General features: G+C 39.6%; 1 protein-coding gene across 8 annotated transcripts in view; it reads left to right on the top strand.

Moving 5' to 3' along the window:
* Nucleotides 1-15,885, top strand: part of AFDN (afadin, adherens junction formation factor) — a 142,064-nt gene that overhangs the window by 113,583 nt on the left and 12,596 nt on the right. For all 8 annotated transcript variants that reach the window (XM_058533986.1, XM_058533984.1, XM_058533985.1 and 5 more), the window contains 7 exons: nucleotides 1,385-1,450; nucleotides 1,665-1,738; nucleotides 2,205-2,323; nucleotides 3,900-4,094; nucleotides 4,719-4,810; nucleotides 5,153-5,338; nucleotides 8,034-9,035. In XM_058533986.1, the coding sequence (XP_058389969.1) occupies nucleotides 1,385-1,450; nucleotides 1,665-1,738; nucleotides 2,205-2,323; nucleotides 3,900-4,094; nucleotides 4,719-4,810; nucleotides 5,153-5,338; nucleotides 8,034-9,035 (1,734 nt within the window). The remainder of the gene's footprint in view (nucleotides 1-1,384; nucleotides 1,451-1,664; nucleotides 1,739-2,204; nucleotides 2,324-3,899; nucleotides 4,095-4,718; nucleotides 4,811-5,152; nucleotides 5,339-8,033; nucleotides 9,036-15,885) is intronic.

The raw sequence follows: 15,885 nt of genomic DNA, 5'->3' as shown, positions 1-15,885 counted from the left end.
GAGGTACCTAATGGATGGTTTTAGGCTCGCAGAACAAGGCCGCGCTGTATGCTGGACTCTCCCTGAGGAAGAGTGGGAGGAGGCTCAGCAATGCTGGTCAGCTAGACGGTCCTCTTTAAGCCTGTCCTGTTAACTAAAGGGAAAAGTGAAGAGTTTCAAGTGGAGATGATGTAGTTCCAGAATGTTGTAGAAAATTTGTTTCAGTTAAGTCATTTGTTGAAATCATTGTCTTTATAACTTTCTATGATACCTTCTTATATTTTTTGCTTTTATGACACAGTACAGTCATGCATCACTTAATGACGAGGGTATGTTCTGAGAAATGTGTCGTTAGGTGATTTTGTCATTGTGGGAATATCATAGAGTGCGCTTACACAAACCTCGATGGTATAGCCTTCTTCACACCTAGGCTCTGTGGTAGTAGTCTTATGGGACCACTGTAGTATATGCGGTCCGTTGTTACTGAAATGTTGCTATGCAGCGCATGACTGTATTTCATAACAAGTGAAGTTGTTGTGACTAAGAAACATATACTCAGTTGTAGAGTATTGGCAGTAATATCCAAGAGAGGTGTCATGCATATGATTGCTTCTTTTGGTGGTTCCAATAAATTATCCAAAATTTTGACTTTTATGTTGCATTTCTGATGTCCGAGTAGAATATTGGTGATTCTGTAAAGCAATTGTATATATTACTTAAATCCATCTCACAGAAGTTCCTTATCCTTCCATGATATAACATGCATTGAAGCTGAGGTGCATTCTATGTGGATTGGAACTTGTGGCTTCAATATTTATTTGGAGTTACAATACATGATCTTTAACTTGAAACAATACGGAGTATTTTCTGCATAATCTCTTACTGCCTAAGTCCTTCTTCTTGTTTGCCACAAGTTTTTTCTTGTTTCAAATTTTAAAAAATATGTATGAAAAGAAGAAGGGTGTAAGAGGACATAGGTAAATATTGGAATGCAAAACTACTATAGTCAATTGCTTTCATATTACAGTGATTAATAATGTATGTCGTGAGAATAGTTTTTAGTTCACTTAACTTGTGGTTGTTCAGACTAATCTTAAACTACTTTTGGATTCCAAGTCGGTTTTAGTCTTCTCATCAGCTGATTTATTAATAATTGATTTTTTAGGAGTAATTTTTCTTAATTTGGAAACTAAATAATGTAAATTTTCTGTGTTTCTTTATATTTACTGAATAGTGTTAATTCTATTAATATAGTTTTTATATTTCTAATTTTCATGTAAAAACAAGAACCAGGACTTTCATTACAGGTATCTTATCTCTCTATATACATGTTTTGTTTTACTTTACTGAGTATTGTATTTCTAAGTATTGTATTTTCAATGTAGTGTTTCTTGTTTTTGCTTAGGGCGCTGGTCAGGATAAACTTGGAATCTATGTCAAGTCTGTTGTGAAAGGAGGTGCTGCAGATGTGGTTAGTATAATTTTTAGAGATGTAAATTTTTACTGTATTATATATTTAACAAATGACCTGAGATATTCCGTGATACTTTCAGCTATAAAACCCTCTATACAGTTTGTTGAAGAAACAATTATGTAGTGTACTTACCATTGACTTCCCTCTTCCTCCCACCTCCCTCTGCTGTTCCACCTCCTAACACACGCACGTGCCTTTTGGGTGTGCACAGGACGGACGACTAGCTGCAGGTGACCAGCTGCTCAGTGTAGATGGACGAAGTCTGGTAGGACTCTCTCAAGAAAGGTATCATTTATTTACTTGTTTAAAACCTCATATTAGCATCTTTAGGGGTATTTCATGTTAAACTTTGGAATTAGAAGACAAAAAATAATGCTAAAAAGCTGTGCCCTTACTCTTACCTTTTTAAGTGTGAAACTCTTAGTGTACATGACATTTCTTTTGTTAGCAAATTATAAATATACATTTTAGTCTGGAACAGTTTTTTTTGAAGCTTAAAAAAATATACTCAGCATTTCCTGAAATTTCTGAATATCATCTTACTGCTCTTAATATGCTAGCAGGAGATGTGTACATAGTTAATTTTTAAAGGAAGGGAATGGGCAGTAGGTAATCTGTCTGAAGGTAGGACCTATTACTCAAAATAGCAGATGAGGCTGTGGAACATGCTGTCAGTTGCTCTGATCACAGGCTATTGTGGTGACAGGTGCTGTATTTCATACTTCTTACATTTGTAATGCTCTCTTCCCAGGGCAGCAGAACTCATGACAAGAACAAGTTCCGTGGTAACACTAGAAGTAGCAAAGCAAGGAGCGATTTATCACGGTCTTGCTACCCTGCTCAATCAGCCGTCCCCAATGATGCAAAGAAGTAAGGACTGGTTGTGAAGAAGGGAGTGTGTCTCTTTTATTGGCTACTACCAATAACAGCTTTACTGATCACTTACTATATGCCAGGCATTTTACAATCACGACCTCTTTTAATATTCAGAAAAACCTTATGGAGTAGGTACTGTTATTTCTATTATCCCAATTTTAAACATAAGGAAATTGAGGATGAGAGCACTTAAGCAAGGTGCCTAAGATAACTAGCTAATAAATTAAATCGCTGTAATCAGAATTCCAGTGTGGGCCAACTGACCTTCGAGTCACAATGGCAATTCATTAGATTCTGCTCTCCCTAAGAGCCATTTAACCTCACCTCCACAGGACTGGCAGACTGCTGGAGAGCTTCCACATGCCCAGCACATAGAGGCACTCAGTCAGTAGTGAACAAATGAATGACTTTTCAGTTTTGATAGGCAAACGCAGGATGTAGTCTTTAAAGAACAAGTAGAATTCTCTAGTGAAGGAATATTTATATGTATGTATATGAATAGTTATTTCAGTCCTGCATATGCTGAGGTTGGACATGATTATCTTTTTATATATAGTTCATTTTAGATAAAAAGCTCAATTACTTGAATAACGTAATTTGTTGGTGGGAAGCATGGTTGTATAGCTACATAAAATTTTTCAGAAAAAAATCTTTAAGTTTAGGGCTTTTTAAAAAATTAGTTCAGAAACCATAGGAAAAAACCATTGTGACTCACATTATCTTTTAAGTCATGATATACTTGACATTTACTTTGCTGGTTATATGCGTAGCCTCTAAGTCTGGCTCTGACAGAGCTCACTTCTCCATAGCTCAGTATTCTGGGAACTTCAAAGCCCAGAACCTGAAGTCGAGAGCTAAGAATAACAAAACAACAACAAAGGCATCTGAGAACCTGGACCTACTGTTCATTGAAACAAACAAATAAAAAGAGCATTTTAACAAAATCATGTGTTGTATTATAGGCCTCGACTCAGCATAGTTTTTACTTTTTTCATAACATAATATTTAATGTATTGGTTTTCTAATTGCTTAGTTTACAGTTATTTAAAAGAAGCAAACCCGATGGTGAGTTAGAAATCAAAGAAGCAAAGTGTTAAAAGTAGGTAATAAATTGGGGTCATCAAGCAAGAAGATTAAACTAAAAAGTAAAGAATGAGTAATCACATCAAATAATGGCTGTTCATGATGATGACAACACTGAGTGATTAAAAGAATTAATATATGTTTTTAAAAGTGAGGGAGGTCTATTTATTTATTTTATCTTTCAGTTTTAAAACCTTACTTTTAAAAGTAGTTTTGTTACTTAAAGCAGGTAAGTTTATGAGAAAATAAGCTTTGAAAGAGTACCTTTTCCCTTCAGTACCAGTTAAGTGTTGCTTTATTTGAAAACTTTTTAAAAATTCTCTGGATTTTACCCTTCTATAAAAATCACCTTATTTCTTCTGCTAAAAACAAGTTCTTACTTATGGTATTTTAAATATTTGTAGATTCATCTTTCTTTTAAAACTAAACAGTATGTTTAAAATAAAATCTTGAACAGATGAAGATCTTGAATGTACTTTGATTTCAGTTTCAGATCGTCGTGGCTCAGGTAAACCCCGACCAAAGAGTGAAGGTTTTGAGCTCTATAATAATTCAGCTCAAAATGGGTCACCTGAGAGCCCTCAGCTGCCGTGGGCAGAATATAGTGAACCAAAGAAATTACCTGGCGATGACAGACTAATGAAGAACAGAGCTGATCACCGCTCCAGCCCCAACGTAGCAAGTAAGAGGAGTGTCTGTGGCTCTTCTTCTCTTGTCTTGAGTTCTCATATAAGTACATGCATGGTCACAATCACAAGTGAGGAGGGGTACTCTGGTTTTTTAATTATTAAAATGAAATATTACCAGCGTATATTGGCTAACTGGGTTATGTTTTTCATGAGAGACATGAAAACTAATGTTCTTCTAACAGGAACTAAGTTAGAAAACTTTTGATTCGGTTGATTGTGCACTGATAATGTGTCTAGCAGGGGTTGCACACTACCAGCAGGAGCTCAGATGGTTTTTATACTTTTAAAGGGTTGTTAACAAGAAGCAGCAGCAATAGGAGGATGTGCAGCAGATACAGTGTTCACAAACCTAAAATATTTGCTGTCTGGCCCTTGCCAGAAATGTTTGCCAGTCCCTAGTCTGTAGATGAAACTTCATAGCTCTGGGCTCTGAGTATTCGAGAAGTGGGAGTGGGTCTGATGAGCCCGTCTGTCATGGCCTTACCTTTTTTCTCTGTGCTGGACACCTCACTGCAGTATGAAGATGCGTAACACACAGTTACTACCCTCAGAGAACTCTTACGTGACATCTGGTTTGTTTATTTAATAGTAAACTTTCTTTTCCTGACTCTTTCCAGATCAGCCTCCTAGTCCTGGAGGGAAAAGTGCATATGCCCCTGGAACGACAGCTAAGATCACGTCTGTCTCTACTGGGAACCTCTGCAGTGAGGTCTGAGAGATGAGCAAAACAGTCTTTACTACCCTGTTAGGTTTCCCTTAGAGTACCTAAGTTACCTAATACAATTTTCACTCTACAAATTAGCATTGTTGATAATTCCTAATTAGTTAATTTTTTTATTTTTAATATAGTAGGTAAATTAGCTTTGAATTAATAAGTCTGGGCAAAATAAAATGCTTTTCATTATTCTCAGGATAAGATCAAACACTTTTAATTTTTAACACAGTTTTTGAAATGTAGATACTATATTTTAAAACAGGTCGTTGGAGATTAAATTAGTCTGTTATACAAATTGCAAAAAGCTCACCTTTCTTTCCTCTTCACATTTTACAGGAACAGACCCCTCCACCTAGACCTGAAGCCTACCCCATCCCCACTCAGACGTACACTAGAGAGTATTTCACCTTCCCGGCTTCCAAATCCCAGGACCGGATGGCTCCTCCTCAAAACCAGTGGCCGGATTATGAGGAAAAGCCGCACGTGCACACCGACAGTGATCACTCCAGTGTTGCAGCTCAGGTTAGAGGGAAGGGGTTCCGTCCATTTCTCTCATCCCTCAAAGATAGACCAGTGTGACAGTAAAAGCTGAATGATTTCCGAGACACAGTGGATGTTTTCTGTAGAACAGCACTGCTATCGTCATCTTTTTTTTTTCTTTCATGGTTCTTTGGTTAACTAAGGAAAAGAGGGGATAGGATAGAATACTGAATATGAAATGAGATTTCTGTTCTCTTAATATTTTATTAATGAAATATTAGTAATATTAAGCCTTAATTAAAATTTGTAAGGCAAAGTTCACAGATTCTAGGAGTGAGAAATGAGAAGCCAAATGATATATGTTGTACTTTGTTCATATCAGAAGGTGTCCCAAGCACTGGGAATGCAGAGATAATGATAGTCCCTGCCCGTGAAGCTAATGGTATGGTTGGGAAATGAGACAGATAAATTGCATACAGTATAGTAAGTGCTGCTAGAGAGTTGGGTCTCTGCTGAGTGACGGAGCTATCTTTCAGTCTAGGTGTGACTAGAACCGGGCTCCCACCTTACATTACAGCTGCCTAAACAGAAGAGCTTTTCAGACCGATGGAGAAGGCATGGAGACGTGTGGTCAAGCAAGAACCTCAAGTGTTCAGTGTGGCAGGAACCCAGGTGGGGGGGGGGAGTGGTGGGATTCCAGGCTGTAAAGGCAGGTTGGAACCACATGGAAGGGCTTTATGTGACAAGCTAAGGAATTTGGGTTTCATCCATGTTAGTAGAGAAGGGGATGTCAATCCGGGTAGTTAAGTGGGGGAACATTATCAGGTGTGTTTTTCTTTTTAGAATGATAGCTTCGCATTGTGAAAGATTGGGAGAAGAAATTAAATGTATGCTTAAAAATAGGTACAGTCTAGGATACGTAACAAATATGTATCCTGGATAGTGAATTCTGGGAGATAATCATTCTTGGATTAGAGTGGTCAGAAGATTGGACTTGAGCTGAGCCTAGGAGGATGAGAAAACAGAGGGAGAGAGGATTGCATTCGCAGGAGACAGTGTGAATAAAGATGAGCAAGAGCCCTGTTTTCTAAGGGCAGAAAGTGATCCTCAGGTCACAGATGTTGGTTGTTCACAAGATTTCATCTTGTCTCGTCCATGGGTCCATGCTGCTGTTTCCTAGACGGTCCTGATTACCTCCAGCCCCCCAGTCTTTGCGGGAGTGTTAGATGCCCTCCTCCACCCACCCCACCAGCTCTGGTAGCAAGCTGGAGTTGGCTGTGAGAAGAGGCCTTTCTCCAAATTTCTCTTTAACAATAAAGTAATTTTATGCCCTGCGTCCTCTAGCATATTTTGTTAGCCCTTAGGAACATGTGCTTCCCATATGTCAAGGCAATCCACACGTTTTATATATGGGAGTAGTATTATTAAGCCTCCACATTTATAGCAGATAACTGCTGATTGCTTCTGTCTCACAGCCTATGTAGATAATAACTAGAGGAGGAAGTCAGGAAACACAGAGGCCAGGGTGTTTTAAAGGGTCTGTTATGTGGATGCTGAAATGACTGAGAGTTATGATTGGACTTACCAGGAAGAGGGATGGAGAGATGGAGCGAGTGAGCACCAGGAGCTAAAATGAAGTCTTCAAGGAAAGCAAAGGAATGACTTGAGTCAGTAGATACTGCAGCAGAGAGGAATAACAGGAGTAAAATCTGAGGGCGTGGACCCTGAAATTTTATACTTTAAAAGTATCTGTTCTACAAATAGCAGGAAATTTAATAATACTTTTATGTGGTCTGAAGATTGTATGCCCAGTAATCAAGAAACTGTTTCTGTGTACATAGTAAAGCTACAGCAATATGTTGGAAGTAAATGTTCTCTTTTTCTATCAGGCTAATGTTTTTTCAAATATTATTTCATTTTTTTTGTTGTTGGTTTTTTGAGGAAAGGGAAACAGTTTATTTTCCAGATTTCCATCTTCAATTTCTCCTTATTAATAGGGCAGAAAAAAAATGTTTGACTCGGACATCATAGTGAAGCATTTCTATTTGATTAGACTGCTTTCATACATGCCCTTTGATAAAAGTGTATTCATTTCTCTCTCACACACACACACAAAAGTTTACGTCCAACACATTTGTATTGCTATGTTTTATACTTTTCTAAGACATGGCTCGGATGCATGTGGCTTGTCCTTGCATTTATTATACACAGCTCTTTCAAAGCATTCGTAAAGCCAGTTGTCAGCTGGTAGAATTCAGAAAGTCATGGATGGATCAGATGGTTGAGATTTGATAATTACTCTTAGTAATAATTAGAATTTTACTACAGAGAAGTAATTTTTGTTGCTCTTCACATAATTAGTCTAAATACATTCATCCTTTTAAAATCAGTTATGTGAGTGGTACCACAGTAGAGATGCGTGCAAGGGGCTGTAGAGAATGAGGAACGGCACAGTTGATGAAGTACCTGAGGTTTTGTGCATTTTGTTTTTTTGCCAGTAATGCGGAGAAGAAAGTACAGTTTTTCCTTCTTTTGAACAGATAGAGAAACTCACTGAAAAGCACTGTTACTCCACATGGCCACTGAGCTATAGGGCAGTCTCAGTCTCTATTCTGAACACTCATTTTACAATTTTCCTAATATTTTTTCTTTCTCCCTGAAGATAAATGTTTATGAATTTTTAGTAATATCTTCTGATAAGTGGCTGAAATATAGCTTTCCTTTTTTTTTTTTCCAGCGTGTTACCCGTTCCCAAGAGGAACTTCGGGAAGATAAAGCTTATCACCTCGAGCGGCATCAAATGGAGGCAGTTATGGATCGCAAGGCTGATAGTGAGATGTGGATAAATCAGAGCTCGTCCATGGGCTCTAGTACCTCCAGCCAAGAGCACCTGGACCACTCCTCCAAGGCGGGCACCCCTGCTTCCACTCTGACCAAAAGTGGCCCTGGGCGCTGGAAGACACCAGCGGCTGTGCAGCCCATGCCAGTGGCTGTCTCCCAGCCTATTCGAACAGACCTGCCCCCACCACCCCCTCCGCCTCCTGTCCACTATGCCAGTGATTTTGACGGAATTCCCATGGATTTGCCTCTCCCACCCCCTCCTTCTGCCAGTCAGATAGGACCTCAGCCTGCTCAGATGGCTGCTGCAGAACGGAAGAAGAGAGAAGAACATCAGCGGTGGTATGAGAAGGAAAAGGCCCGTCTAGAGGAGGAGCGGGAGAGAAAACGGAGGGAGCAGGAGAGAAAACTGGGCCAGATGCGCACCCAAGCATTAAACCCCACTCAGTTTCCGCCTCTGACCGCCCAACAGATGAAGCCGGAGAAGCCTTCCACACTCCAGAGGCCCCAGGAAACAGTCATTCGGGAACTACAGCCCCAGCAGCAGCCCCGCACGATTGAGCGCAGAGACTTACAGTACATCACAATCAGCAAAGAGGAGCTCTCCTCAGGGGACAGTCTGTCTCCAGACCCGTGGAAGCGGGACGCCAAGGAGAAGCTTGAGAAGCAGCAGCAGATGCACATTGTGGATATGCTGAGCAAAGAGATCCAAGAACTGCAGAGCAAGCCTGACCGCACCGCCGAGGAGAACGACCGCCTGCGGAAACTCATGCTGGAGTGGCAGTTCCAGAAGAGACTCCAGGAGTCTAAGCAGAAGGACGAGGACGATGAGGAAGAGGAAGACGACGATGTGGACACCATGCTGATCATGCAGCGCCTCGAAGCCGAGCGAAGAGCACGGGTAAAGGGGGGCGTGCTTGGGCGTGGTACCTGTGGTCCCTGCACCCACCTGCGCGTGCTGGGGAGGAGGCAGCTAAGCCCAGGGTCTCAAAGGATTGGAAAGGCCCCTAGGCTTATAATGTTTTATGATACGTGTTACTGTTAGCTGACGTGCTACAGACATGAACCAGGATGAGAAGTCTGAACATTCTTGAGACGTGTCATTTAAAAGTATTAAATACAATTCAAATAGAACTTTATTGTTTTAATTAGCAAACTCGTATTTATCCTCATTAACACCTCAATTGAGAAAACAAGTAAATATCTGTACTTTGTTAATAATTGGTAATAATCTTGATCAGGGGTTGGCAAAATTTTTTCTTAAACAGCCAGATAGTAAATATCTTAGGCTTTGTGGGCCATTTAGACTCTGTCTTAACTGCTAGCTCTGCTGTTGAAGTGTGAAGGCCACCGTAGACAGTACGTGAACAGTGGGTGTGCTGTGTGCCAGTAAAACTTTGTTTACAAACAGGAGGCAGGTCATTTGCTGACCCCTGGTCTTGATTATCAGCACTTGATGGTGCGTAACAAGTGAGACTGTTCAGGACTTCAAAGTTAAGATTTTAGTGTCATTACCAGAAACATACCCTTCATAGTAGATAATAAGGTTGATGAAGCAGGTATTTATTAAATTAATAAACAATTATATTTCAGTGGTAGTATAAAGACACTGAGAACTTATGAATTCATTCATATTTCTCCATATGACAAAAATAACTTTCATTCTTTTTGTGTCAAATAAAAGAAATAAAATTTATATTAGTTTAATGCAATAGATTGTTAAAATGCCAAATTTATGATTCTTTGTTACCCTGCAAGAGAATCGTTGACAGAGAGGCCTTTATTAGTATTGATTTGCAGACAATGCTATTGCCCATTTCATGTTATTGAGTTTTAGTGGTTTTTTTAATATACAATGCAGTATTCTGAGAAAAGATGGCCAAGAGCATGTCCTTTTTTGTATTTTAGATTTTGTTTCTAATTCCAGCTTTTATTTGATGCTGTGTGTATTCGAGATCTAAACCAGTAACTGTTATGTCAGACATTTTAGTCTTTCTACCTCATGATGCAGTTTAATCTTAGGTATTATTAGTAAGAAGATGGAGCCACAGTGTGATCCCTCTTCTGTTTGCTCTGTGAAGTATTTTCCTGAAATGTCACACGCACACTTCTTATGATATACATATTCTCAGCCAAATGTATAGATAACTTTGCCCAAAATTCAGCTGGAATCCCTCTTAAGACACTTAAGTTTCTTAAATGAAGGCCTAAATGTTAACTGTTTCATTATTTTATTAGTATTCTCCAAGTCATCAGTAGTAAACTTTCTTAAGAACAACTGTATTTACCACCAGGACTATTTTATTTGAAAGAGCAACCAGTTGATTAATAACTAATTGCTTTTAGCATGAGAATTCTTTGAGCAGTTTCCACTGTGTGGTAAAAGTCTGGCCTCCATCACAGTGCTCGCAGTACACAGTACACTTACAGTAGACAGCTACGTCGTGCGCTGTGCGCGTGTCCTGTAGCGTGCCTTTCCCTCTGCTCTGGCCAGGGCCACTGGTGGCCACCTGGCAGGCGGATTCACAGAGGAAGCTAAACTTGTTCATGGCCTTGTATTGCCCACCCCAGAACACAAGAAAGAACGGCTTCCCCGTTACTGCAGCTCAGACTCAGAATCTGAAGCTGATGTTTATGGTAAAAAAGTAGACGCTATTAATACTTATCGTTGTGCACATCTCCCAGCAGTAGTGAAACGTTAGCAAACTGCATTGTAATATCTCTATAATTTCTTTTCTGTGAAGACTAAAATTTTTACTGAAGGTCTATCGGTTTTTCCAAAAGGTTAAAACACTGAATGTTACAAAGCCAAATATGAATTATGATATTTGGAAACTTTCTTAAGTAAATTTAGTTAAAAGTATCTGTATTTATCATTAATTATATTAAGATTAATATCTTAGTTTCTAAATAAGAGAGCTAAGGGAAATTTTACTTTTTTCAGTTTCTATGTATCTTAATGAAACTCAAGTGTTTAATACATGTGGACATTTTTCTATTTCTGAATACTAGAGATTAGTCTGTATGTAGTTCTTTACTTTTCTCCTTGGGTCGTCCTTCAGAAACAGATGACGCATGAGAGCAACAAATGTGCTGATGGCGGAATACAGGTCTAAACTTAACTTTTTTTTTCCACACTTCATCTTTCTTTTTTTTTTCCTTCTCTGTTACCTGCAGCAGACTGCTCTGCCAGCAATCTCTGTTCTAGATTTGGTATGTTCTCGTTTCTTTCCCTTTGGTACTGTTTTCCTGTCTTGATTTCCCTTTTTCTTTCAGTGGTGGTTGTTTTATGTTTTCAGTAGATCCATTTCTTGGGGCTGTCCTAGATCAGGATGTGTAGTTCCCTGACTCTAGAAGCATGCCTCTGAATGTTTGTAGATTTAGTTACTCTTTGCTTTTCTCCCTTAACTTTAAGTGTTATTGTTTGTTTATGGTTTTGACCTTTTCTCAGTTTTAGTCATAAAATTGATTCTGTGTATTCTTATATAGTTATAAATATGTGAGCACATGAAAGAAATTTTGTAATGAGTAATCAATTTCATTCTTGTTACATTAGACATAGATCTTAAATATTCAGCTATTATAAACTCAGTTGAATTGATATTGACATGGTTTGCCAATTAAGATGGAACTGTCTAGGATATAACTGTCTATTGGGAGAGTGAGAGAGATTTCTGGTAAACACATATTCTTTGTTTTCTTTAGTAATATCACATGGATTTTAGTTTAGTTTATCAGCCATACGAGTTTATTGTCTGCCAAAAAATACTTGAGGTCACGTTCTATTGTCGATTCAATGTGTTTAATGTCAGTATTGGGGAAATTTGGTCGGTCATTTGGTGCCCATTATGCTTAAGTACTATATCTATGTCATCTGCCAGACAGTTATATTTTGACTGATATAATTATATTAACTTTGTCCGCATTTATTGTTAGTCAATTTTTTTTCTTTTCTTTCTTTCTTTCTTTCTTTTTTTTTTTTTTTGTGAGGAAGATCAGCCCTGAGCTAACATCCATGCCAATCCTCCTCTTTTCGCCGAGGAAGACCAGCCCTGGGCTAACATCTGTGCCCATCTTCCTCTACTTTATATTGGACACCGCCACAGCATGGCTTGAAAAGCGGTGCATCGGTGCATGCCCAGATCCGAACCTGTGAACCCCGGGCTGCCACAGCGGAGCGCACACACTTAACCGCTGCGCCACTGGGCCAGCCCCGATTGTTAGTCAATTTTTAAATATGAGGCCAGTATCAGACAATACTTTTTAAAAAATCCCTGAAACCAGGTTTGACTTTAATGGCCTTCTCACCAAATAATAGCCCTCCTTTGTTTTTAATTTAAATAGATAGTGTGGTGGCACTATGACTCCAAAGAGAACTCTCTCCTGAAAACACTTCCCCTCCTTGATGAATGAAAGGCATACTTTTCTGGGCTTAACCTTTTTTTTTCCCCTGAGACAAAGATAAAAAACATATGTTTTTCTCCCTACTTCTTTGTGTATTAAGATGTACATATAGTAGATGGTTGGAAAATATCAATCAGTTAGAGTCGTTTCTTTATGTAAAATCTTCATTTAACAAATCCTTGCTCAGCATCCTTTATATGCCAGGTACTGATCTGAGGCATGGCTCTAAGAGATGGGGCCCAAGGAGAATCTTGTATGCTGTGAAGATTACATGACAGATGAATAAGATGTTTAAGGTTAAAGGTTACACTAAGGTTTTTATTTCAAAGAAATAGTTCAGAGGTTTTCTTTCTTAAAAAGATAATTATTTTGAGTGTTAATACTGACTTTAACCACCACGTTTCTGAACATTTCTTAGCCTAATTCCCCAGTAACTATCAATATTATTATAGACAATGTCATTATCTATAGAGTTCTTATTATGTCGGATTGGCAGGTTGTCTTGAGAGAGCCTCCTGTTAGGCATAATCTTTTCCTTAAGATAATAGGGAGAGAAGCGAATATGTGACCCTGTGTGTAGGAACACAGCCCTGTGCAGGTTTGAAGGTGTTTTTGTCGCAGGATTTTTATGGTAACGAATGGGATAAGTGAGGCAGGTCTTTTCTTGTTGGGGAGCAGCCAAGTTTTAGAGAGGTTGGTGGGTACCCTGGCTGCTTCCTGCCCTTCCCCTGGTCTTGTAGTGGCCTGTCACCCCAGATGGGTCCAGGGCCCACTGCTTCCTTTCTGTGGGCTCACTCCCTTTGTGCCTGCTGCCTCCAGACCCATGTCTTGACTGATGCCAACAACACCCTCCTTCACATTTCTAGCCCAACCCCTCTCTGACGAAAGACTCCTCTGTGCGTTTGCTGACTTAATTCCTCTGCTCAGAGTCAGACAAGACTTTTCAAATTCCAGCATTCAAAACTAAACTCCTTCTCTCCTCCACTCCCCACCCCCCTGCACAATGCTGCCCACCTCCTCTACCTTCAGGCTTCCCCATTGCACTTGATCCTTCTAGTTCTCTGTCTAGAAACTTGACAGTTAACCATAACCCCTTTTTTCTCTCCATTGAGAAGTTCTACTGTCTTTACTTTCTTGGAGTCTGAGTCTGACCTGGCTGAGCCACCATCATTTCCTGCCTGAATTGCAGAAGACTTCTTGCTGAATGCCTTGCTTTACCTTTCTTCCCTTTACAGGCCATTCTAACATAGGAGCGACAGTGATCCTATTAGAAACATATCAGATCACACAGGTCCTCAGAACCCTACTGTGGCCCCCCATCACTTAGAGAAACATTCTGCATCTCTCCATGGCCTACAAGGTGCTCTTTGTCCTATCCTCCACATGCGCAGGCCCCATCCCCTCCTTCACTCCTATGTGGGGTGGGATGGATGTCGACCATTGCTGTAGCTTCCCCTGGCTGAAGTCCCTCTTCTTGATGACAGGGTGTGTGACTCATGCCTTTGCTGCTCTAGGTTGCCAAATAATTACATATATTACTCCCTTGTTTCTTCATAACAACCCTGTAATGTGGGTATTACAGAAGGGGCAAGCCCAGTATTTAAGAGATTCACCCTGTATCATAGAGTGAAAGTCAAGATTCTAACCAGAATTTTCTGAGTTCATATTTAGTGCTCTTCTGCTACACAAAAATGTCTACCACTCATAAAACTCTATTACTAGGAATTATCTTTCAACTAGAAGTTTGTGTGACCTGGCAGTGTCTCAGTTGGCTAGTCTCAGCTTCTGCTTGTTACCATTTTAGTGGTTCTTCTGCTGACTCAGATGACCTGACAGCTCACGGGAGCAATTCCTTGAGGTATTTTGGGGTAATACCAATGAAGTGATGTTTTCAAAGATTTTAGTGGCTCTTCTGTTTTCCTCCTGTGAAGACCCAAGCTGGATCTTCCCTCACAAGCTGCTTCCCTGTCTGGTCTTTTTTTGTGGGACTGTGGAAATTGGGCATATCCCTCTTCAGCATCCTGGGCATAGAAGGGGTTGCATTAAAAGTTGTATAAAAACTTCAAGCAAGAGTTAGTGGGAAACCTAATTGAGAGTTGCACCTTCAGAGAGACCCATCTCTAGGAGGTAGCAGACTATTTTTTGCCTATTCAAATTGAGATGCCTCAGGAATGGGAAATGGCCCTGCCCAGGATATCAAAGCCAAAAGGTAGACACAGTCCCTCTTCAGGAAAGGTCAGTGTTACCCAAGGAATTAGGAGGAGAAATGTGTTCTTGGTAAAACCAACATATGTATGTCTTGGAGTAGGACACAAAATTCATATGATGGTGTAAGAGGAAAGAATTGCCTTAAAAGACCATCAAGTGTGTATGGTGGGGCTGCTTTGAGCCACATTGCCCTTCTCGGGGTTATTCGTCTTATTATTCGTCTCTGCCTCCTCTGTCTACTAGAGTATTTCAGCAGCTGTGCTATAGATCTTTAACTTCTGATAAAATTGTCATTTACCTTAAATTAAAAAAAAGGAGGGGGGGTATGGGCTATGCCAAAGGAAGGGAGCTCTCATTTGTTGAGTGCCAAGTACTATGGTGGAGAGTTTTCCTGCATCATGTCATACACACTGCTTTATGAGAGAGGACTTTGTTTCCCTAGTGAGGAAATCCGTCCCTCAGCAGGCCGACAGAGTGCACTCTCTCGTGGAAGCGTGACTAAGGAGCTGCAGAGCTGGGCTCTGGCCCCAGGCTTCAGCTTCCACAGGCCTACAGCAATAAATGGCCTCAACAGGGCGTCTCTTCATTTTTGGGCCTTAAAACTTTTTAGGTGTTTTAATGGGTAGGAGCATAAGCAGAAAAGATCTGCAGAGAGAAGGGTTTCTTAAGGGTAATGTGCTTAACAGACTTTTGTATTTTCAGTGAAAATGTCCAGAAGTAAAGGATATCTTAACCCTGGTTTGTATTCAGATATTTCAACATGATTGTCTACCTTAATGAGATTTCCATTATAAATTAAAGATATGTTAATATATTTTTGTGGTATAAAATTATAGCCACACAGATCTCAACATACTTTTCTTTCTTTTTTTTTTTCCTGAAAATACCTTTTGTAGAAATGTGGACACCAGTATAGCAAAACCTTGGTTTAAGCATACATACTGGCTTTTGAAATCTCAGCATAGTTCTTGGTTTAGAATAACTTTAGTCTGGACTATCTCGATTCATTCTGTAAGAATTATTGTTATATCTATTCAGATCTGTTCCCCAAATATAACTTTCTACAAGACTGCTTCGATCACATGTAACTTTTCATTCTTTTAATGTAAAACAATGAGCTCATCTCCTTTTCATTTAAC

Source organism: Diceros bicornis, chromosome 39, assembly GCF_020826845.1.
Source record: "Diceros bicornis minor isolate mBicDic1 chromosome 39, mDicBic1.mat.cur, whole genome shotgun sequence".
NCBI classification, from domain to species: domain Eukaryota; kingdom Metazoa; phylum Chordata; class Mammalia; order Perissodactyla; family Rhinocerotidae; genus Diceros; species Diceros bicornis.
Note: the sequence above shows the minus strand (reverse complement) of the source record. Positions and strands in the feature narration are given on the sequence as shown.